We start from the raw sequence: 24,782 nt of genomic DNA on the forward strand, positions 1-24,782 counted from the left end.
GGTATGGGGGGTTCAGGAAGAGACTGGACAAAAATCATACACCTATGGATGAGGACAGTAGGGGGGAGGTAAGGGCAGAAGGTGGGGTGGGAACCAGGTGGAGGGGAGCTATGGCGGGGAAAAGGAGAAACAATTGTAATAATCTGAATAAAGATTTATTAAAAAAAAAAAAAAGAAAAGAAAACAAGACCCATATATCTGCTGTCTACAAGAAACCCACCTCAGAAAAAAATACGCACACAGACTGAGGGTGAAGGGATGGAAAAAGGTTTTTCAGGCGAATGGAAATGAAAAAAAAGCTGGGGTAGCAATACTTATATCTGAGAAATTGGATCTCAAAGTGAAGGACATAACAAGAGATAAGGAAGGCCACTCAATAATACTAAAGGGAGCAATCCAACAAGAAGAAATAACTCTGGTAAACATATACACACCCAATACAGGAGCACCCAAATACATAAAAAAACTCCTGGAGGATATCAAGGGAGAGATAGACTGCAATACAATCATAGTTGGAGACTTTAATACCCCGCTATCACCACTGGACAAATCCTCTAAACAAAAAATCAGCAAAGAAACATCAATCCTAAATGACTCACTAGACCAGATGGAATTAATTGACATCTTCAGAACATTTCACCCCAAAGCCACAGAATATACATTCTTCTCAAGTGCATATGGGTCATTTTCAAAGAAAGACCATATGTTGGGTCATAGGGAAAATCTCTTCAAATTCAAGAAAATAGAAATCATATCAAGCATCTTCTCGGATCACAGTGACATAAAACTGGAAATCAACTACAATAAAAACAATCCAAAAATATCAAACACATGGAGACTAAACAGCATGCTATTAAACAATGACTGGGTTACCAGAGAGATCAAAAAGAAATAAAAAACTTCATGGCAACACATGACAATGAAAACAGAACAATCCAAAATCTATGGGACACAGCAAAAGCAGTCTTGAGAGGGAAGTTCATAGCTCTACAAGCCTACTGCAAAAAACAATAAACAATGGTAATAAATTACCTAACCCTACAACTCAAAGAGTTAGAAAGAGAGCAACAAGAAAAGCCCAGTGTAAGCGGAAGGAAGGAAATAATAAAGATCAGAGCGGAAATAAACAACATTGAGACCAAAAAAAACAATACAAAAGATCAATGAAACCAAGAGCTGGTTCTTTGAAAGGATAAAAAAGATTGATGAACCTCTAGCCAGGCTCACCAAGAAGCAAAGAGAGAGGACCCAAATACACAAAATCAGAAATGAAAGAAAAGAAATCACAACAGACCCCACTGAAATACAAAGGATTGTTAAAAAATACTATGAACAACTCTTCCAAAAAACTGGACAACCTGGAGGAAATGGACATATTCCTAGAAAAATTTAACCTTCCAAAACTCAATCAGGAAGAATCTAAACATCTCAATAGGCCAATAACTATGGAAGAAATGGAAGCAGTCATCAAAAAGTTTCCAGCAAACAAAAGCCCGGGGCCAGACGGCTTCACAGGGAAGTTTTACCAAACATTCAAGGAAGAACTAAAACCTATCCTCCTCAGACTATTCCAAAAAATTCAAGAGGAAGGAACGCTTCCAAGCTCCTTCTATAAAGCCAGCATCACCCTAATACCAAAACCAGATAAAGACAACACAATGAAAGAGAATTACAGGCCAATATCCCTCATGAACATAGATGCCAAAATCCTCAACAAAATTCTAGCAAATCGGATCCAGCAGTATATCAGAAAAATCATACACCATGACCAAGTAGGATTTATCCCAGGATTGCAAGGATGGTACAATATCCGCAAATCAATAAACGTGATACATCACATAAACAAATTGAGAGATAAAAATCACATAGTCATATCAATTGATGCAGAAAAAGCATTTGACAAAATCCAACACCCTTTCTTGATAAAAACTCTCAACAAGGTGGGAATAGAAGGATCATACCTCAACATAATAAAAGCCATGTATGATAAACCCACAGCTAACATCATAGTCAATGGGCAAAAACTAAAACCATTTCCCCTAAAAACAGGAACAAGACAGGGATGCCCACTCTCACCACTCCTGTTCGACATAGTACTGGAAGTATTAGCCATTGCAATTAGACAAGAAGAAATAAAACGCATCCAAATTGGAAAAGAAGAAGTAAAGCTGTCCTTATTTGCAGATGACATGATATTGTACATAAAAACCCCGAAAGACTCCATCAAAAAACTAATAGACTTAATAAATGAATTCGGCAATGTAGCAGGATACAAAATTACCGCCAAGAAATCTATGGCATTTCTATACACCAATAGTGAACTTACAGAAAGAGAGACTAAAAAAGCAATCCCATTTACCATCGCACCAAAAAAATTAAGATACCTAGGAATAAACGTAACTAAGGAGGTAAAAGACATATACGCAGAAAACTACAGGACACTGAAAAAAGAGATAGAGGAAGACATAAACAGATGGAAGAACATACCATGTTTATGGATTGGTAGAATCAACATCATTAAAATGTCCATACTACCCAAAGCAATCTTTAGATTCAGTGCACTCCCCATTAAAATACCAACGGCATATTTCACAGACCTAGAAGGAACTCTCCAAAAATTCATCTGGAATAAAAAAAGACCCCGAATAGCCACAGCAATTCTGAGAAAGAAGAACAAAGTAGGTGGGATCTCAATACCAGATTTCAAGCTGTATTACAAAGCCACTGTTCTCAAAACTGCCTGGTACTGGCACAAGAACAGACATATAGACCAATGGAATAGAACAGAGAATCCAGATATCGACCCAAAACACTATGCTCAATTAATATTTGACAAAGGAGGCATGAACATAAATTGGAGTCAAGACAGTCTCTTCAATAAATGGTGTTGGGAAAATTGTACAGATACATGCAAAAAAATGAAATTAGACCACCAACTTACACCATACACAAAAATTAACTCAAAATGGCCCTAGCCGGTTTGGCTCAGTGGATAGAGCGTCGGCCTGCGGACTGTGGGGTCCCAGGTTCGATTCCGGCCAAGGGCACATGCCCGGGTTGTGGGCTCGATCCCCAATAGGGGGCGTGCAGGAGGCAGCCGATCAATGATTCTCTCTCATCATTGATGTTTCTATCTCTCTATCCCTCTCCCTTCCTCTCTGAAATCAATAAAAAATATATATTTAAAAAAAAATTAACTCAAAATGGATACAGGACTTAAACATAAGATGGGAAACCATAAAAATACTAGAGGAATCCACAGGCAGAGAAATCTCAGACATATGTCGAAGCAATTTCTTTACCTATACTGCTCCTAGGGCAATGGAAACTAAAGAGAAAATAAACAAATGGGACTAGATCAAAACAAAAAGCTTTTTCACAGCAAAAGAAACCATCAACAAAACAACAAGAAAGCCCACTGTATGGGAGAACATATTTGCAAATGTTATCACTGATAAAGGTTTAATCTCCAACATCTACAGGCAACTTATACAACTTAATAAAAGGAAGATTAACAATCCAATCAAAAAATGGGCAACGGACCTAAATAGAATCTTTTCGAAAGAAGACAGAAGGAAGGCCAAGAGACATATGAAAACATGCTCAAAGTCACTAATTATCCGAGAGATGCAAATCAAAATGACAATGCGGTACCATCTCACACCTGTCAGAATGGCAACCATCAACAAATCAACAAACAACAAGTGCTAGCGAGGATGCGGAGAAAAAGGAACCCACATGCACTGCTGGTGGGAATGCAGACTGGTACAGCCACTGTGGAGAACAGTATGGAGTTTCCTCAAAAAACTGAAAATGGAACTCCCATTTGACCCAGTAATCCCACTTCTAGGAATATATCCCAAGAAGCTAGAAACACCAATCAGAAAGGATATATGCACCCCTATGTTCATAGCAGAATTCACCATAGCTAAGATTTGGAAACAGCCTAAATGCCCATCAGCAGATGAGTGGATAAGAAAACTATGGTACATCTACACAATGGAATACTATGCTGCTATAAAAAAGAAGGAATTCTTACCATTTGCAGCAGCATAGATGGACCTGGAGAGCATTATGTTAAGTGAAATGAGCCAAGCAATGAAAGAAAAATACCACATGATCTCACTCATTTATGGAAAATAACATTATAACCTGATGTATAAATAGATACAGAGGCAGTAAAGGACCGAACAGACTGTGAAATTACAGCGGGAAGGCTGGGGAGTGTTGGGGAGGGAGGGAAATAGATCAACCAAAGGACTTGTATGCATGCATATAAGCACAACCAATGGACACAAGACACTGGTAGTGGGATGAGGGCATGCGACAGGGGGTAGGGGAGGCTGGGGAAAGGTCAATGGGGAAAAAAAAAGGAGATATATGTAGTAATATATGTAGTATTTTAAACAATAAAAAAAAATTAATTAAAAAAAACTGTGTAGGCCAAACAGAACATGGCCACACACAAAAAAAAAAATTATGCTAGGTGAAATAAGCTAGTCACAGAGGGACAAATCAGGTATCTAAAGAAATCAAACTCATCTATTTATATAAAAGCCCAAGCAACCGAACGACCAGAATGACCGCACAACCAGAATAACCAGTCACTATGACGTGCACTGACCACCAGGGGGACAGACGCCCAACACAGGAGCTGCCCTCTGGTGGTCAGTGCGCTCCCACAGCGGGAGCACCGCTCAGCTGACCAACCCGACCGGTGGCTCACCATCCTGGCGTCAACCACCCCCTCCCTCAGTAGTCCTGCAGATCCAATCTCCAGAGAACAGGCCAGGCACCAACAGACCAGCACCGCCAGCATGATCCTGACAGCACTGCCAGCCTCCTGTAAGTCACCCTCGGACACCACAGCCGCTTCCCCTCCCCTAGACACTCCGCAAGGAAAAAATGATATAAAAGCAACTGCCAGATGGCTCCCAACAACCAGCTTGAAGGTCAACGGGACAGACCGGCAAGGGCATCCACTGCCCACCCAGAGGGCCGATCGTGTCCCAGAGCCCCTTCTCCCCCTTAGGATTCCACCCATGCACGAATGTGTGCACCTGGCCTCTAATAGAAACATAAATTAGAATGGTGGTTGTCCAGGGCTAACAGTAAGAAGAAAATAAGGAGTTGCTGTTCAATGGATATAGAGTTTCAGTCATCCAATATCAAAATGTTATATAGAGATCTCCTCTACAATACTGCTTACAGTTAACATACTGTACTATATACACTTAAAAATTTGTTAGGAGAGATTTTATGTTACATGTTGTTGTTTTTACCACAATTTAAAAAACAACAACAAAAACTCAGACAGCAGGATCCATCACATTTAAACTGCTAAAAGACAAAATAAAGAGGAAATTTTTATAGAGCATGATAAACCTATACAAACACTATCACAAGAAAACTGTGTGGCAAAGTAAGCATCAGAACAAAAGGCAATACCAGAATATCACACAAATGATAAAAGGATGACTTCACCTAGAAGAGACAACAATTCAAGATATGTATGCACCTAATAACAGAGCCTGAAACTATATAAAGAAAAAGAAATAGAACTGAAAAGAGAAATAGGGCAAATCCCAATTACAGTTGGAGACTTCACACTCCTCTCTCAGTAACTGACAGAAAATGTAAACAAAGTCAGGAAAGATTATATATAAAATACCTTAATGAAAGAACAGGGTCAGTTTTATTCACAACTTTGTCCCTGGAGGATAAATCCTCAACTACATCGATGGTCTGTACACAAGAAAGCTTCTGTTCCTTACTGCCTTCATCTTCATTTCTCTCAGGCCTTAAAAATGGACATTTATCTATGAATACAAAATACATGTTATTCTAAAAACTGACAGCAAAAACATCTATATTTTAAAGCTCAAAGGAATTTACATATAACAACATCTCTTCCTATAAATCATTAATCCATTCAACATTTAAGTTCTTATATGCAAGAGATAGATCATATTTTAAGAGCATTAATGAAAAATCAACCAACTTACAACTGTGTTTTAGGATCAGCACAAATTTCTTAAACAGTCTGTAACATTCTCCTTTTATCTTGCTTAAATTTTAAGTGGCTAAATATGTCTAGTTATGAAACAAAGTGGATTTGGCTCTTCTGCTCCTTCATTAAGTGTCATAATTATAGCACAGTAATAGCTAATCATTTCAGAACTTACTAAGTGATAGAAACTGTAAGTCCATCAGATAAATATCTCATTTAATATTCAAAACAATCCTACTAAAAGTTATTCATATTAACCCCATCACAGAAAAAATGAATCTAAGTTGAAAGATCTTAAGTGACTTGCCCAAGGTCATACTTAGCAAATAAAAGAAATCATTTAAACCAAGGTCTGCTTGATTTCTAAAGTCCAATTAAGCTATCCCATTTTACACGTAATATCTTTAATAGTAAGCCACAAAGAGCATAATATTGTAATGCCTATAAACCAAACTATGCTACCAACCAGGACTCATTTATTAAAATCATGTGGGTGCCCTGGCCAGTGTGTCTAAGTGGTTGATCGTCTACCTATGAACCAGAAGGTCACAGTTCGATTTCCAGTCAGGGCACATGCCCAGGTTATGGGCTCAATCCCCAGTGGGGGGCATACAGGAGGCAGCCAATCAATGATTCTCTCTCATCATTGATATTCCTCTTTCTCTTCCTCTCTGAAATCAATGAAAATATTTTTAAAATAATAATAATAAATAAAAAATCATATAGGTGAAGCTGAATTACATAAAATTTAAATTCTATGGAAAAGTTGTTTTGGCCCTAACCGGTTTGGCTCAGTGAATAGAGCATCGGCTTGCGGACTGAGGGGTCCCAGGTTCGATTCCAGTCAAGGACATGTAACTTTGTTGAGGGCACATCTCCAGTGGGGGGTGTGCAGGAGGCAGCTGATCTGCGTTTCTCTCTTTGATGTTTCTAACTCTCTATCCTTCTCCCTTCCTCTCCGTAAAAAAAAAAAAAATCAATAAAATATATTTTTAAAAAGAAAAAAAAGGAAAAGAAAAGTTGTTCTGGTCTGCTACTATTTTTTTTTCCTCTCTTTACTTGATTATCTGTTTTAAATAATCTATACATGAACTCTTTTATCTGTTTGTTTGTTGTCCATCCTCACCTCAGGATATTTTTCCATTGATGTTTAGAGAAAGTGCAAGAGAGTGGGAGAGACAGAGAGAGAAACATCCATGTGAGAAAGACACATCAACTGGCTGACTCCCACACAAGCACTGACTGGGGCAGAGATCAAGTCTGCAACCGAGGTATGTGAGCTTGACGGGAATCGAACCTGGGACTCTTCAGTTTGCCAACGCTTTATCCATTGAACCAGGCTATGTATGGCTAGGACTATATATGAACTCTTAAGGAAAGGGACCAAGACTTCCCTAAACTCTTAGCCCTCAATCCCTAGAAACTCCTAAGTGTCAATATGTCTGCATTCTAAGAAAGTTTAAAATATTAAAATGGGAGGAATACTTAGTCCAGTAGCTCTTTTATAGAAATTAAACAACTTATTGTGGGTTCAGAGAGGTGCTATGAAAAGGTAACATGAACACCTGTGATATATTAACAGATACAAGCAATGTACATTTAACTATAGTAAGTCCTCACTTTACATTGTCAACAGGTTGGTTCCTGGAACTGAGGCAAAATTACATATAACAAAACCAATTTTACCAGCGACCAACTTATGTATAAACAAGAGTTAAGTTCCTAAGGCATTTCATCAAGTTGTAAAAAAATGATGTTGAGTGAAACCAAATTATTTGAAAACCTGCAGTATATATGTGACTTCTCATCATTGTTAATGGGAGTACAATGGAGGTAATAAATCTTAGAGACAAATTTTAGAGAAAAAATGTCTCCATTTAGCTTTGTGGTTTTTATTTTGTTTTTATTAACCTTTTTCCTACTAAATTAAAAATAAAAGTGTTTTGCTGTGGCCTGTGCTGCTAAATGGTTAGAGCATCGTCCCATGCACCTGGGTTTGATTCTGGTCAAGGGCATGTACCTGGGCTGTAGGTTTGATCCCCGGCCCAGTCGGGGTGAGTGCGGGAGACAACTAATCTCTCTCACATCAATGTCTCCCTTTCTGCCTCTGTCTCTCTCTCTCTCCCACCCTCCCTCTGTTCTACTCTCTATAAAAATAACATGGAAAAGCCCAGTCAGGGTGGCTCAGTGTTTGGGCATCAACCTGTGCACCAAAAGATTGTCAGTTTGATTCCCAGTCAGGGCACATGCCTGGGTTGCAAGCTCGATCCTCTCTGTGGAGCATGCAGGAAGCAGCCTATCAATGTTTCTCTCTCATTAATGTTTCTGTCTCTCTCCCCATCTCCCTTCCTCTCTATATAAAATAAATAAAAACATATTTAATAAATAATCATGGGGGAAATATCCTTGGGTAAGGATTAACAAAAAAATAAATAAAATAAACGTGTTTAACACAGTACATAAATACAGAACCAATTAATAAACATTAGTAATTACTACTATCTAAAGAAAGGCATTTACTTTATACACTATACTAGAGGCCCGATGCATGAAGATTCGTGCAAGAATAGGCCTTCCTTCCCCTGGCTGCCGGCACTGCCTTGCTCCAGCCGGAGCCACCTTACGCCTCTTCTCGCCTTGTTGCATCAATATGCATATTCCCTCCTTATTGGCTGTGGGTGCTGCCATCGTTTGTCGAGAATTATGGTCAATTTGCATATTCCATCTTTATTAGATAAAATTATTATATGTATGCCATCAAATAATTAGAGGGTATTAAAATATGTAAAAAACTTACTTTTCTGTTTTTCTCCTTTAGAAGGGCCTGGCTGAACAGTGGCATTTCCTGAAAGATTTTTTACTTCTTGTTTACCAACTTCATCTTGATTTTTCCTTCTTTTCTCTAGATTTAGGTCTGGTTCTAACGCAATCTGTTCTGAATCCTGTCCTGATAAAGTCAGAGTCTGCAGTTCTTCTTGAACTGTCTGAGCATCCTTTTGATACTCTTCTGTATCTGAAATTTTAGCACTCACAGACTCATCTGGATTATCAGTCACTCCTTCACTGGCAACTTTTTTCACTGAAAATAAATGAAATGGTCATAAATACATAAACAACCTACGAAAAATTCTTAAAGCAGAGACGATAAATACCTAAGGATATCCTCTGTAATATTATTTGTATAAGCAAAATTTTGAAGACAATATAAAATGCCCAATAGAGAACAACTAAATTAAGTTACAATACTACATTTATGCTATAAAAATCCATGCAGTAAATAATAATAATGAGGTAGGCTCATAGGTAGTGATGTAAAAGATTTTAAAATATACTGTTACATTAAAATCAAGTTGCAAAACAACATATATAGTATGACCTCATTTCTATTTAACAAAAACAATTACATATACTCTTAAGACACACACACACACACACACACGCATAGGAAAGTTTAGTAATAGTTATCCATATGAAATCTGAAGATTCTCATTGGCAGGGTAGAAGAGAGAGTTCAAGAATTTTATTTTCTGAATGATTTTTCAATGAACAATCTTTTTAACAAATATTTTTAAACAATTTCTAGTGCTTTTTCTTTTGATGGCATATAGTCAACTGTAACAAGAGATGAAAACAGCCCTGGCTGGGTGGCTCAGTTGGTTAGAGTGGGTTCGATTCCCAGTCAAGGCACATACCTAGATTGTGTTTCAATCCCCAGTTGGGGATCATATGGGAGGCAACCAATTAATATTTCTCCCTCTCCTTCCTCTCTCTCTAAAATCAATTTTTAAAATAAATTTAATTTAAAAAAAAAAACAAACACAGCTTCAGGTGAGGATTTTTTTTAAAAAAATTTAAAGATGAAATATAAAAAGCAAAAGTAGAGATCACCATGGAAACAGCATCCAAACCAAAGGCAAACTTAACTTCACAGCCATGGCTGGTCAGACATCTCTAGAAATATCTAATCTTTAAAAAAATAATAAAATTCAATGTCATTTATTTAATATATTTTATTGATTTTTTTACAGAGAGGAAGGGAGAGGGATAGAGAGTTAAAAACATCGATGAGAGCCCTGACCGGTTTGGCTCAGTGGATAGTGCGTCGGCCTGTGGACTGAAAGGTCCCAGGTTCGATTCCGGTCAAGGGCATGTACCTGGGTTGCAGGCACATCCCCAGTAGGAGGTGTGCAGGAGGCAGCTGATCGATGTTTCTCTCTCATCGATGTTTCTAACTCTCCATCCCTCTCCCTTCTTCTCTGTAAAAAATAAAAAAAATCAATAAAATGTATTAAAAAAAAAAAAAAAAAAAAACATCGATGAGAGAGAAACATAGATCAGCTACCTCCTGCACACCTCCTACTGGGGATGTGCCCGAAACCAAGGTATAAGCCTTTGACCGGAATCGAATCTGGGACCCCTCAGTCCGCAGGCCGGCATTCTATCCACTGAGCCAAACCGGTTAGAGCAAAATGTCATTTATTTTTGTGAAAAAAGTCAAAACAAGATTTTAAAACTAAGAAAATAATACTGGATTTATTCTCTATCAGAATAATCAACAGCAATTTTTAACTTCTGAGACTTGTAATAATACATCTGAAAATTTCTCACATTAATGAGATACAGTGAGTTACTTGTGCTAACTGTTACATGATAACCACAACATTAATACATCTATTTTAATCTCCTAGGGCTATGTATAGTAAGTAAAGAAAAATGACTAAAGAGGAAAAACTTTGCAGTGATCAATACTACTTTTTAAAACATGCAGACACCATACTTCAAAAAAGGAAATTCGAGATTGGCTCTGTGCAGAAGAGAATTAACATAGCAGGCTATCCTTTGAAAGGTCTACCTAAAAAGGTTGGCCCATTGCTCTCTAGAAACTGGGGCTTGAGGAGAGTCCCCATCTGCCTACCTAAACTGTTTGTACAAATAATGAGGTTTCTGCTGAACAACTGGCTTTCCTTCTGGGAGTCTGAATTCTGGTACGTGCCAAGCAAAGGGACAAGCCTCCAATAGAATTCTTGGGCACTGAGTTTCTAACAAGCTTCCCTGATAGGAAACTTTTTATATAAACCAACTTTTTTAAATCAACGAAGACCCATGTGCCTTTTCCCTTTGCTAATTTTGCTCTGTATCCTGTTACTATAATAAATCTTAGCTGTTAGTACAACTACACAATAAATCCTGAGTCCTCCCAGCAAATAATCGAACCTGGAGGGTGGTCTTAGGAACCCCCAACACAGGGTCTCACAGTCCTAGGTTTGAGTCCTGCCTCTGCCACTATTAACACTGTGAGACCTGCCAAAACCGGTCTGGCTCAGTGGATAGAGAGTCAGCCTGCGGACTGAAAGGTCCCAGGTTCGATTCCGGTCAAGGGCATGCAACTTGGTTGCGGGCACATCCCCAGTAGGAGGTGTGCAAGAGGCAGCTGATCGATGTTTCTCTCTCATCGATGTTTCTGACTATCACTCTTCCTTCCTCTCTGTAAAAAATCAATAAAATATAAAATAAAAAAAACACACATAAAAAAACAACACTGTGAGACCTTATAAAAAAGTAACTTAGGTCTGCAGGATTATTTCGGAGTGATTAAAACAAACAGAAAAGGACTTGGATATGGACTAGCTAACATAAGGTTCCCTAAAGTTCCAACATTCTTTACACTATGTGATTATAGCTAAACACTGTCCTCATAGATCAGAATTTAAATAGTTTACAAAATATAAATCTAAAAATTTAATAAACATACATAAAAACAATTTTCTACCTGGTACAAGTCAACATTAACCCTAAGAAATAAGTTAAGCTCAAACTACACAATTTAGTCACAAGTCCAAAGTATTAGGGTGGTTTGTTTTTTTCAATGTTAAAATGTGCCAGATTTGCTTTAGAGAGGAAAATGATAATAAGTAACCAAACATGACACTCCAAAATTCTGATACTCTTATTACTAAGTCTATGCTCTAGATCAGGGGTGGGCAAACTTTTTGACTCGAGGGCCACAATGGGTTCTTAAACTGGACCAGAGGGCCGGAACAAAAGCATGGATGGAGTGTTTGTGTGAACTAATATAAATTCAAAGTAAAGGAGCGGAGGGGAGAGCAAGAGAACCAGATAGAACAGCCGGATCCGGCCCACGGGCCGTAGTTTGCCCAAGGCTGCTCTAGATGCAAGAAAGATATCAAACAGCCATGACAATTAGAAAATTTAAAAGAAAAAAACGAACAAATAAAAGACAGCTACCGTCTTGGGCCCTGATAACCTCAACTACCTGAACTACATGTGAACACTTGAAGGCTTAATATTGCAAGTCTATTAAGTAAAATAACACACTTCCTTTTAAAATAAATACCTTTTACATTTTTCCGTGGTTTAGAGGATTTCTTCTCCCTTAAACTCTGATTTTTAAGGGATTTTTGTTTTCTTTTCTCTTCTTCAGCAAGAACTTTCTGAAGCAAATGAGCAAAAAAATCGAAGTCAAAAGGGCGCTTTTCCTCTGTTTAATAAAAAAAAGAAAAAGAACCTTCAAATTTTTATTTAAGTACCATAATATCAAAGCAAATGGGGCCCTGACTGGGTAGCTAAGCTGGTTAGAGCATCACCCGGATACTCCACGGTTGCAGGTTCAATCCCAGTCAGGGCACATACAAGAATCAATCAATGAATGCATAAGTGGAACAACAAATCAATGTTTCTCTCTCTCCTCCTTCCTCTCTCTCTCTCTCTCTTTCTCTCTAAAAGTCAATTTAAAAAAAAACAAATGGGTTTATCAACAGGAGACAATGAATAAAAAACTCTAGTCACTATACTATCCTACATAATAAAGAGGTGATATGCAAATTAACCCTCACAAGATGGCTGCCTACAACCAGGCTAGCAGGGGGTTTAGTGAGGGACAACCAAATGACTGAACAAGCAGGCTGCGTGGGGCAACCAGGCTGGCAGGGGGGGCAGTTAGGGGCGAACAGGCCGGCAGAGGGGAGCAGTTGGGGCCGACCAGGCCAGCGGGGGCAATAAGAGGTGACCAGGCCAGCGGGGGGAATTAGGCTGGCAGGGGGGACAGTGAGGGGCGACTAGGCCAGCGGGGGGGGGGGGGGGGGAACAGTTGGGGGCAACCAGGCTAGCGGGGGGGGGAGGGCAGTGAGGAGTGATCAGGCCGGCACGCAGAGTCAGTGAGGGGCGATCAGGCCGGCAGCGGGGGCAGTTAGGGGTGATCAGGCAGGCAGGCAGGTGAGTGATTAGGAGCCAGCAGTCCAGGATTATGAGAGGGATGTCTGACTGCCAGTTTAGGCCCAATCCCCGTCAGTCGGACATCCCCCGAGGGGTCTCGGATTGGAGACAGTGCAGGCTGGGCTGAGGGGATTCCTGCTGCACCCCCGCGCATGAATATCGTGCACCAGGCCTCTAGTCATCACATAATAAACCACTGAGCGATAAAAACAAACAAACTTAAAAAAAAAAAAAAAAAAGGATCTACTGATAAAAGCAATTAATTCAAGTGAATCTCAGCACATGATTAATGAGCCCTGGCCAGGTGGCACAGTTGGTTGGAGCATCATCTGTACAACAAAAAGTTGGAGGTTTGATCCCCAGTCAGGGCATGTACCAATCGATGTTTCTCTCAAACACTGATGTCTCTCCCTCCCCCTTCCTCTCTCTCTAAAATAAAAAAAAATTAAAATATATATCCTCTGGTGAGGATTAAAATAAATAAACAAACAAACATAATGAGTGAAAGAAGCCAGACATTAAGAAGTACATACTGTATGATTCCATGAATAAGACATTCTGGAACAAGCTAATCTATGATGCTTCAAGTGAAAATAGTGATTGCCTGGGTCAGGATAGCAGTGGAGATTGACTAGAAAAGTAAGTAAAGGGCCTTTCTGGAGAGATGAAAATGTCCCATATATTTTTTTGGGTGGTGGTTATACCACCAATTCTTTGTCAAAACTCAAATTACAAATTACACGGTGTGTAAATTATAAATCAACTTTTTAAAAAAACCTAGCACTAAGAAGTCCTCAATAGCCTATGCATCACCAGATGCCTGCTCTTTATTACTATTAACTCTACTCTTCCAAATACTAGCATGAGGAAAGCAAATGAATATTGATTAGGACCTCTCACTAAATACCCATTAACAGCACTGTATCAGAAAGAGCAATTTGTGAACAAATCAGGAATAAATCCATTACAGGAGTTAAACCCTTGCCTAAGTTAAGCTCTACTCTGAAAATGTAGTAAAGGCCTGGCCGGTGTGGCTCAGTTGGTTGGAGTGTCCTCCTGTACACCAAAAGGTGGTGGGTTCGATTCCCAATCAGGGCACATACCCAAGTTGCCAGTTCAATCAACAGTCCGGGCTGGTGTGGGAGGCAACCGATCAATGATGTTTATCTCTCACATCAATGTTTCTGTCTCTCTCTTTCCCTACCTTTCTCTAAGATCAATAAAATAAAATAAAAAGACTTAAAAAAATAGAGTAAAACTAATTAATTAAAAATATAGAAAATGTAGACAAAATGGTGCTCTATACACATAAGTTACAAGATTGGTTTGATTATAAGATGATTAGAAGCTGGCCTCAGAAAAAGAGATATATACCAAAACAAAAATAAATTAGCCTTAGGAAACCAAGCCCAAATCTGGAATTCGTGAAGTCCCTGTTTTATTGTAGACCCAGCCTTTATGTGTTCTGGCCTTCCCCAACGATGATAAAAAATAATCCATAAAGCTTCTCAGAGGAATTCAAAATATAAGTTCTAGAAAATACCATTTAAGTTTAAATTTTTTAATTTTCCACTAGAAAGAACCAAAATCAATGAATTTTAAAGGTATCTATTATAATGGTTTTAACAATGACTCCACATCCCATAAAAGATTTATAGGTTTATAAATTCTTATTATAATACGTAAAACTTAATGAAAAGATTCTGGACCACTTCTCTAAAATGGAGAGGGTTGAGGACCACACTATTCCAGATCTTCCAAAAGCCTTTCCTGGAAGTGGTTTCCCTAAGGACCCAAAACAACATGGGGTATAGGGTCCACTCATCTACCTTAGTATTTACTCATTAAATAAATGTACATGCTCCAAAATTTAGATCCTCTCTTTAGATTTTTTTCTAAGATAAATACTAAATAGACACTAAATATACTTATTCATCATGAGGCATTAGATTATTATCTTCCAAAGAAGGAACTACTTTATACAGTACATTTAATTGTTTTGCTTTACAGATCCTTTGATATCTTTCTCTAGATTTAAAAAGAAAAAAGTTAACTTTAATGAGGCTATTAGTTAGACACTGAAAGGCACACATCATTCCTTCAAATCAGGAATAAATTCAAATGTCATTTCTTCAGACAGAACTTCCCTGACCACCCAATCTAACTATCTACCCACCTAGCTTAGAAATTAATCACTATCTAAAATTATCATGCTTACAGACTATACCTCTTCCCACACCCAATTACACTGAACACTATAAAAGCAGGATTCTCGCCCTAACTGGTTTGGCTCAGTGGATAGAGCATCGGCCTGAGGACTGAAAGGTCCCAGGTTCGATTCTGGTCAAGGACATGTACCTTGGTTGCGAGCACATCCCCAGTAGGGAGTGTGCAGGAGGCAGCTGATCGATGTTTCTCTCTCATCAATGTTTCTAACTCTCTATCCTTCTCCCTTCCTCTCTGTAAAAATCAATATTTTTTTTAACTGTCTTAAAATAAATAAATAAAAGCAGGATTCTCATCTGTCCCGTCACCATTATATACTCCATACCAATATAAGGACAAAACAAATTTAAAACACATTAGAACTTGCCCTGGCCGATTTGGCTCATTGGATAGAGCGTCAGCCTGTGGACTAAAGGTTCCCAGGTTCGATTCCACTCAAGGGCACATGCCCAGGTTGCGGGCTCCATCCCTAGTAGGGGGCGTGCAGGAGGCAGCCAATCATTGATTCTCTCGCATCATTGATATCTCCCTCTCTCTCTCTCTCTCTTTCTCTCTCTCTCTTCCTTCCTCTCTGAAATCAATAAAAATGTATTTAAAAAACACACATTAGGACAAAAGACAAAGATTGGTCACTTTTTAGGATCTTGATATGAAACCTTATTAAAATGGTCTTAATACTTACGGAATGCTTTGTCTATTCTCCATCCATTTGTTTTCTCTTCACGTTTAAATTTATTCTGTTAACAAAACAAAAAATGCTATAATAATTTTCTCCTATTAAACAAGTGAGGATTACGTTTAAACAAAATAACCATGAAAATGAAACTTATGATAACATATAACCCAAATAAATAAAAATGTCTTTGCCAACAGACAAGTTAGTAAACCTTTAGCTTTTAAAAAATAGGGATGAAAAGATTTACATTGAGCTTTCTGATCTTCCTTATAATCAATAGCACGAATCAGCAATGAAAGTCCACTAGCAGAGAAACAGATCAAACCTATAATCAATTAAGCTAACCAGAACTAACTCTTTAAAAACTAATATATTGCCCAGCTGGCATGGCTCACAGTGGTTCAGTGTCGACCTATGAACCAGGAAGTCACAATTCCATTCCCGGTCATGGCACATGCCTGTGTTGTAGGATCAATCCCCAGTGTGGGGTGTGTAGGGGGCAGCCGATCAATGATTCTCTCTCATCACTGATGTTTCTCTCTCACTTCCTCTCTGAAATCAATAAAAATATTTTTTTTAAAAACTAATATATTCATATCAAGTTAAACCTATTATATTATTATGCTAATATATTTTTAATGGCATGGAATATAGATTATAAAGAAACACCTAAGCAAAGTTTTGAAACAGGCCAGGTTTATCTTTGGAACCTTCTATATATTAAGGCACATTTTCTCATGCCCCATAGCCAGTTCCACTCCAGATTAAGTCCATTACAATGGAGATAGAAAAGATTTAAGGCTCAATCCATCCTAAGGTAATTAGGATATCTGAGGGTATAAGTTTGTGTCCCAGGATGTCTAATCATGCATATACATCCCGGGTCTGAGAACAACCTGCTAATTGCTCCCTTCTACAGATCAGTGGTCTAATAATGCTCTTATTAAAAATATAAAAATAAAACTTTTTATTGAAAAAAAGAGAAAAGCACAGAAAACAAAGGAGCTATTTCATGGCCCCCTTCTTCCCTCCAAAAGAACCTAACCAACAACCTGACTTTTAAAGCAATTACTTTCTTGCACTTCCTTACTGTTTACCATTCAAGAGAACATCGTTAGACTCCAGTTTATCCTTGCCCATTTTTAAAAAAAAACTTTTTATGACTTAAACATCTTTAAATCTACAGATTACCCCTCATTTCCATTCTTTACTTTTCTTCATAAACTTTTACTAAATAATATAAAAGTTTTCAGTGATCATCTTTCTCCCTTAAAAGATCATATTAATCTTTAAACATCTCAAAAATTAAACGTTACATTCATAAAAAGAGACTGGCTATAATCACTAAATTAAACATTCTGATAAAAATGCCAATAGGCTCTATGCAGTATTGAATTCTAAAATATTGCTATACCTACCTATCTATACACTGAGTGGCCAGATTATTATGATCTCTGAACGCATAATCATCTGGCCACTAAGTGTATATCCTATATAATAAAAGGCTAATATGCAAATTGTCCCCTCGACCAGGAGTTCAACCAGCAGGCAGGCCGGTCAACCGCCCATGTCCCCTCCCCCTGGCCAGGCTGGCCGGACCCCACCCATGCATGAATTCATGCACCGGGCTTCTAATATACATACACACACACACACACACACACACACACACACACACACACACACTGAGTGGCCAGAAGATTATGCATTCAGAGATCATAATAATCTGGCCACTCAGTGTATAAAAGCCTAAACGACCATTGCAACCAAACAGGCTGCATGGAGCGACAAGGCCAGCAGGGGGGTTAGTGAGGGGCAACCAGAATTGTGAGAGGGATGTCCCCGGGCCTAAACCAGCAGTCGGACAGCCCCCAAGGGGTCCCAGATTGGAGAGAGTGCAGGCTGGGCTGAGGGGACTCTTCCCCTCCCTGCCCCCACACAAATTTCGTGCACCGGGCCTCTAGTTTTACCTAATTAGGAACACAATTCAGAAGTATTTAAAAGTTTTTGAAGACTATTTTATATTAGTCATTTATCCCTGGAATCCAAGGTTGGTTTGACATTTGAAAATCAGTAGTCCATTTTCACTTTTCTACACTTTGCCCAAAGACCTGCTGGAACTACACTATAAACTTTTAGGGGAATAGTCTGAACAATTTTTGAGAGAAATCTTCTAGTGACAAATTGATCATTAATTACTCAGACAATCAATTTCTAGCCTTCACAGAACTTTAATATTTTGTCCTCAACATTAAAAAATATAAAAAATTTCTCATCTTTTGTAGAAATACAATGACCATTACACTGTACCAATGTTCCTCAGGTGACCAATCCATGCCTAGCCCAAAGGGGAAAAAAATCTATCTTTCCTAATGGTACCTTTAATTAATGAAGTTTAAGCCCACTGTTGAAAAAAGATCTCACTATCAATTGGAAATGTATTTCCTTCCTAGGAAATACAGAAATTTATTTTGTGATCAAAAAACTATCCTTAACCCAAATATTCTATTACATTTATCTTCCCTCTTCATTACATAACTCTTCTTTTATCTTAGTTTCAGTGGCTTATTGGTACACTCTCAAAGACATTTAGAAGTGGACAAGACGTAAATAAGAAAATACAATACTGAAGTTAAGGAAATTGTATTCATAACAGAACTCAGAAAAATTACTTTTTGAGCTGTAAAAAGAAACAGGTGTACCAAAAACATAATAGTGAAAAAAGGGGTGGACTGAGATTTAAATCAATGGTTAAAAAAATATTAGTAATTTTTAGTCTCTTTTCAAGCAACAAATGTAATGCATTCACTTTACCTTAATTTCTATCCTTTCTCTGTGAGGAAAAAGTTGTCCAATCATAGAAAAGTCAGTTCCTACCATGCTGATGGCTAAAAAAAACATATCTGTTTCTGTAAAAATAAAAGATTTAGAAAGACCAAAAGTTAACATTCTCAATATTTCAGAGGAAAAAAACCTTACCTAAGTATGCATTTTGAGTTAAAATAAATTTGATAGTACTTAGTAGTTTATTATTACAGTCCAGTAAATTCTTTAGTCATAGAAATATGTCTACATACAAAATTATAGACATATTTAAATTTTGTTGCAAAGAGCATCATGGATCTAAAAACATCTTCTTTAAGCCCTGGCCTGGTGGCTCAGCTGGTTAGAGCAGGGTCCTGATATGCCAAGGTTGCAGGTTCAATCCCTGGTTAGAGCACATACAAGGAGTAACCAATGAATGCATAAATAAATGGAACAATAAATTGATCTCTCTCTCTCTCTCAAATCAATCAATAAAAATAAAAAAAATTAGCACTGGCGGGTGTGGCTGTTAGTTGGGTTTTGTCCCCTGCATTGCCGGTTTGATTCCTGGTCAGGGCACATACCCACTTTGCAGGCTTCATCCCCACCCCACTACCCCCATAGGGGACATGCAGGAGGCAGCCGATAGATGTTTTTCTCTCATGTCGATGTTTCTCTCTCTTCCCCTCCCTTCCTTTTTCTCTAAAAATCAATTTAAAAAAATTTTAATTAAAAACATCTTTAAACTTTTATATAGAAACATGGTCATACCAAAGCAGCTGGAATTAAAAAAAAAAAAAAAAAAAAAAAGGCATTCTGCCTATCTGGTCTCAATATCAGTCACAGCCAATGCAATATTACTAAGATGTGCTTAGTTCATGAAAGAAAGTAGCTAGACCTGTACCCCTGTGGCTCAGTTGAGCATCGACCTGTGAACCAGGAGGTCACAGTGCAATTCCCAGTCAGGGCACATGCCCGTGTTTCGGGTTCAGTCCCCAATGGGGAGTATGCAGGAGCCAGCTATTTAATGATTCTCTCTTGTCATTGATGTTTCTATCTCTCTCCCTCTCCTTTCCTCTCTGAAATCAATAAAAATATATTTTACCAAATTTTAAAAAAATAAAATAGCTAGAAAAATACATAAGAAACTGTTGACAAAAGTAACTTCATATGAATAGGATTGGGGGAAATCAGAGAAGGGAAGCAGAGAATCTTTCTTTTCACTCTAAATTATTTTATTGTATTTGAATTTTTTCTCAAAACAAACTATTATTTATACAATAAAAAAGTAAACAATAGGGGATTGGGGGAACAAGAAAAGATAAAACAAAGAACTTATATACTTATAGGTATAGCCCATGGACACAGGCAATAGGTGAAAACCTGGAGGGGGCGGGGGGCGGGAGGGGGAGGTAGGGATTGGTGTAAGAGGGTAAAGGGGAGGGAGAATGGAAGACATCTGTAATACTATCAACAATAAAAATATTTTTAATTAAATAATAATCAACAGCATGCAATAGATATACTTTTTAACAGCATAATTATTTGTAGAAACTTTATTATGCAATATTATCTGAGGTAGAATAGGAATTTGACAGAGAGAAACATTCTAACCAAAATAACCATAATGTTAATTCCTAAAAATCTTTCTAAGATAAAGTCGGAGTTATAGCTCCATGGGACGGGGGTTGGAGGGAATGTCAATAAAATTAGCTAGACAGAAACGGCATGGTAGTTTGCACTTTATTTACTTAGTGGAGACCTGGTTTAATTCAGAAACAAAGAAAATAATTCATTACATTTCAAATAAATGACCTACATAATTTAAAATGAAAATTAGTTACCTTTATTTGACCATGGTTTAGAATAATAATTTTTCCTAAAGCTGGAATATGTAGTTGTAGAACCACGCTCAAATATGGGGTCATTTTCCTCAACAACACAGGGGCCTTTGGTCCTTAAAACTTCTACAGTTAAACTGAAAGAAACACATTTTTAGATAGATCCACACTAGAAACAAGTAAAGAAACACATAGCAAATAATATTTGAACAGTAATATCTTTAAATTTAGCATGGCAGAGTCATATCAAAAGTACAAATACATTTGATGTATGCTTATTTTCTATGAATCTAAGTTTCACTTAAAATGTAATTGCCAAGGGTCCTAGCCAGGTAGCTCAGTTGGTTAGAGCATCGTCCCAATAAGCCAAGGTTGTGTGTTCAATCCCCAGTCAGGACATATACAAGTATCAACCAATGAATGCATAAATATGTGGAACAGCAAATCAATATTTCTCTCTCTCTCTCTCTCTCTATCAATACAGTAAAAAATAAAATAAAATGTGATTGCCAGGGAGTAAAAATAAATGTCAACTATTTTTTTTTAATCCTAAAAGTAATATAAAATTCAGAAAATATCTTTGGGCTACCTAAAAAATTATTTGTTTTAATGACTGCTGCCTGTCTTCTATATTTAATATATATTATCTTATGCTAGACTCAAAAAAGGATATTGAGAAATATAAGCATTTTATATTTATGTTTTACATTCCTGCATACAAAGCAGTTAAATATGCTTTTAACTATTTATTTAATGACCAGTAAAATTATCATCACAAAATAATGGAAAACAACATGCAAAAACAATTATCATTAACAGTATCACATTTATATTTAATTATCACAGAATCTATATGATATAAAATGATTTTTACTAATTAAATTATCAGAAAACTTTCTATCCCTTTTTATTTACTTACTAAAAATTATCTACTTTTTAAAATAATACACTTTGAAAAAAATTAAAATAAAATAGTACACTTTGGAAAGACAACTAAATTCCACAATGCCAAATATGAGAAATTTAATATCATAACTGAGAAATGAAACCTCACCATAACAAAAATCAGAAAATATGTTAACCTACATTTCATTGCATTTTCATTAGTTACCACCATCCAACAGAATATGGTATTAGTTAATAGTATGAAAACTTGAATATTGACTTCAAGACTGAGTCAATCTTTGAAACCTATCCTCAGAAGAAGAAAGCATATGATTACCTCTATAGCGTGTCCCAATTACCAGTAAAGTTGGTAAAACAACAAAGGTGTAGGTTAATGGTCAGAAGTACTATCTTCTGATAGAGAATAGAAAGTTATAAAAATTGCTAAAAAATTATAGCTCTGGCCTGTTAGCTTACAGCATCATCCTGATACATCAAGGTTGCAGATTTGATTCCTAGTCAGGGCACACACAAGAATCACTCAATGAGCCCTAACCGGTTTGGCTCAGTGGACCGAGTGTAGGCCTGGGGGCTGAGAGGTCCCAGGTTCGATTCCGGTCAAGGGCATATACCTTGGTTGCAGGCACATCCCCAGTAGGAGGTGTGCAGGAGGCAGCTGATCGATGTTTCTCTCTCATCGATGTTTCTAACTCTCTATCCCTCTCCCTTCCTCTCTGTAAAAAAATCAATAAAATATATTTTTTTAAAAAAAGAATCACTCAATGAATGCATAAATAAGTGAAACAACAAATAGATGCCTGTCTCTGTCTCTTTGTCTCTCTCTACAAGCAATTTTAAAATGTCTTTTTTGTTTGTTTTTTATTGATTTCAGAGAGGAAGTGAGAGGGAGAGAGAGAGAAACATCAATGATGAGAGAGAATCCTTGATCAGCTGCCTCCTGTACACCCCACACTGAGGATCGAGCCCACATCCCAGGCATGTGCCCTGACCAGGAATTGAACCATGATCTCAGGTTCATAGGTCGATGCTCAACCACTGAGCCACACTGGCCTGGCTAAAAGACATTTTAAAATTAAAACTGCTAAAAATTATAAATGAATCTAACACACCCTTCTATGTACAACATTCATTATGCTAATATAAATATCAGAGTCTAAATGACAAAGACAGATAGAGAAACCCAATCTCTTTCATTAGACAAAGCACTTTTGCTCTCATGAAACCACAATCTCTCACTCTCTTTAACTTACCTTTCTTCATCCAAAATTATAGAACCATCTTCTGCCACTTTTACTCGGGGAACCAGCAATGGGCCATCATCTATCTCTTCTTCCAGTTCTTCATTATCTTCAACATCAGGAGTACTCTTATCTTCTTGCCTATCAAAGGTAAACACAGGTTGATTCATATATCCATGAGAAGTGTTTCTGACTACTATGGACTTCTAAAATAAATTATTGCAAATTCAACCTTCTAGCAATTACCAACATTGAAAATACTATGTGTTGCCCTACCTGGTAGCACAGTTGGTTAGAGAGTTGTCCTGATATGGCAAATATATAGGTTTAATCCCCAGTCAGGTCACATACAAGAATCAGTCAATAAATGCATAAATAAGTGGAACAACAAATACATGTCTCTTTTCTCTCTCTCTCTCTCTAATCAACCAATCAATAAATAAAAGAAAATACTATATATTTGTTAATGACATGGTTGTAAAACTTTCTCAAATTTCATCTGGTAGCATTTAATAAGAAGCCTTACCCTCTTTGAAAATAAAGAGAAATAGCCCTAACCAGTTTGGCTCAGTGGATGGAGCGTCGGCCTGCGGACTGAAGGGTCCCAGATTCGATTCCGGTCAAGGGCATGTACCTTGGTTGCGGGCACATCCCTAGTAGGGGCTGTGCAGGTGGCAGCTGATCAATGATTCTCTCTCATTGATGTTTCTAACTCTCTATCCCTCTCCCTTCCTCTCTGTAAAAATCAATAAAATATATTTTAAAAAAAGAAAAGAGAAATAAATGCTCTTCTTTTCTATCTCAAAAGAGTATCAGACAGAGTAAAACTTGTATGTATTTTATTTTATTTTATTTTTTTATTTTTTTATTTTTTTAATATATTTTATTGATTTTTTACAGAGAGGAAGGGAGAGGGATAGAGAGTTAGAAACATCGATGAGAGAGAAACATCGATCAGCTGCCTCCTGCACACCTCCCACTGGAGATGTGCCCGCAACCAAGGTACATGCCCTTGACCGGAATCGAACCCGGGACCCTTCAGTCCGCAGGCTGACGCTCTATCCACTGAGCCAAACCGGTTTCGGCAACTTGTACGTATTTTAGAAGTAACTAAAATAACCCTTACATTTATATAGCATTAGTTCCCAAATCATTTTAATAATTCTCAGAAAAACATTTAGGGCAGTGGTCAGCAAACTCATTAGTCCACAGAGCCAAATATCAACAGTACAATGATTGAAATTTCTTTTGAAAGCCAAATTTTTTAAACTTAAACTATATAGGTAGGTACATTGTTATTAACTTAATTAGGGTACTCCTAAGCTGGCCTTTGCTAAAAACTCAAGGGGCCAAAGAGCCGCATGTGGCTCGTGAGCCGCAGTTTGCCAACCACTGATTTAGTGGTATTTTCATACTCATTTGAAGCTTGGAGAAGACAAGTAACATTTGCTCTAGATTACATAAACATCACTATTTGTGTAGGCTACACCAAGAAGCCAACCACAATTTTCTGAATATGACTCCAAATCCATTATACCTTCCATTTAATATTTTTTTTTTTTATTGATATTTTACAGAGAGGAAGGGAGAGGGATAGAGAGTCAGAAACATCGATGAGAGAAACATCGATCAGCTGCCTCCTGCACACCTCCCACTGGGGATGTGCCCGCAACCAAGGTACGTGCCCTTGACCGGAATCAAACCTGGGACCTTTCAGTCCGCAGGCCGACGCTCTATCCACTGAGCCAAACCGGTTTCGGCTATACCTTCCATTTAATTACACTGTCTCCTTAAAGTATTACTAAAGCAAACATACCTATAAATCTATAAAAACATAATGTATTTGT

At 37.6% G+C, this 24,782-nt stretch overlaps 1 protein-coding gene across 5 annotated transcripts in view; it reads right to left on the minus strand.

Annotated features, from left to right (window-relative positions):
- Positions 1 to 24,782, minus strand: part of BDP1 (BDP1 general transcription factor IIIB subunit) — a 111,020-nt gene that overhangs the window by 73,748 nt on the left and 12,490 nt on the right. For all 5 annotated transcript variants that reach the window (XR_013961293.1, XM_080681828.1, XM_080681827.1 and 2 more), the window contains exons 5-11: positions 22,948 to 23,076; positions 20,795 to 20,928; positions 18,960 to 19,054; positions 16,152 to 16,206; positions 12,366 to 12,509; positions 8,808 to 9,089; positions 5,672 to 5,819 (exon numbers count right to left, since the gene is read on the minus strand). Coding sequence is in view for 4 of the 5 variants with exons in the window: in XM_080681828.1 (XP_080537954.1) it covers positions 5,672 to 5,819; positions 8,808 to 9,089; positions 12,366 to 12,509; positions 16,152 to 16,206; positions 18,960 to 19,054; positions 20,795 to 20,928; positions 22,948 to 23,076 (987 nt within the window). In the remaining variant the exon portion in view is untranslated. The remainder of the gene's footprint in view (positions 1 to 5,671; positions 5,820 to 8,807; positions 9,090 to 12,365; positions 12,510 to 16,151; positions 16,207 to 18,959; positions 19,055 to 20,794; positions 20,929 to 22,947; positions 23,077 to 24,782) is intronic.

The sequence above is a fragment of the Plecotus auritus genome (genome assembly GCF_963455305.1).
Source record: "Plecotus auritus genome assembly, chromosome: 7".
Classification (NCBI taxonomy): Eukaryota; Metazoa; Chordata; class Mammalia; order Chiroptera; family Vespertilionidae; genus Plecotus; species Plecotus auritus.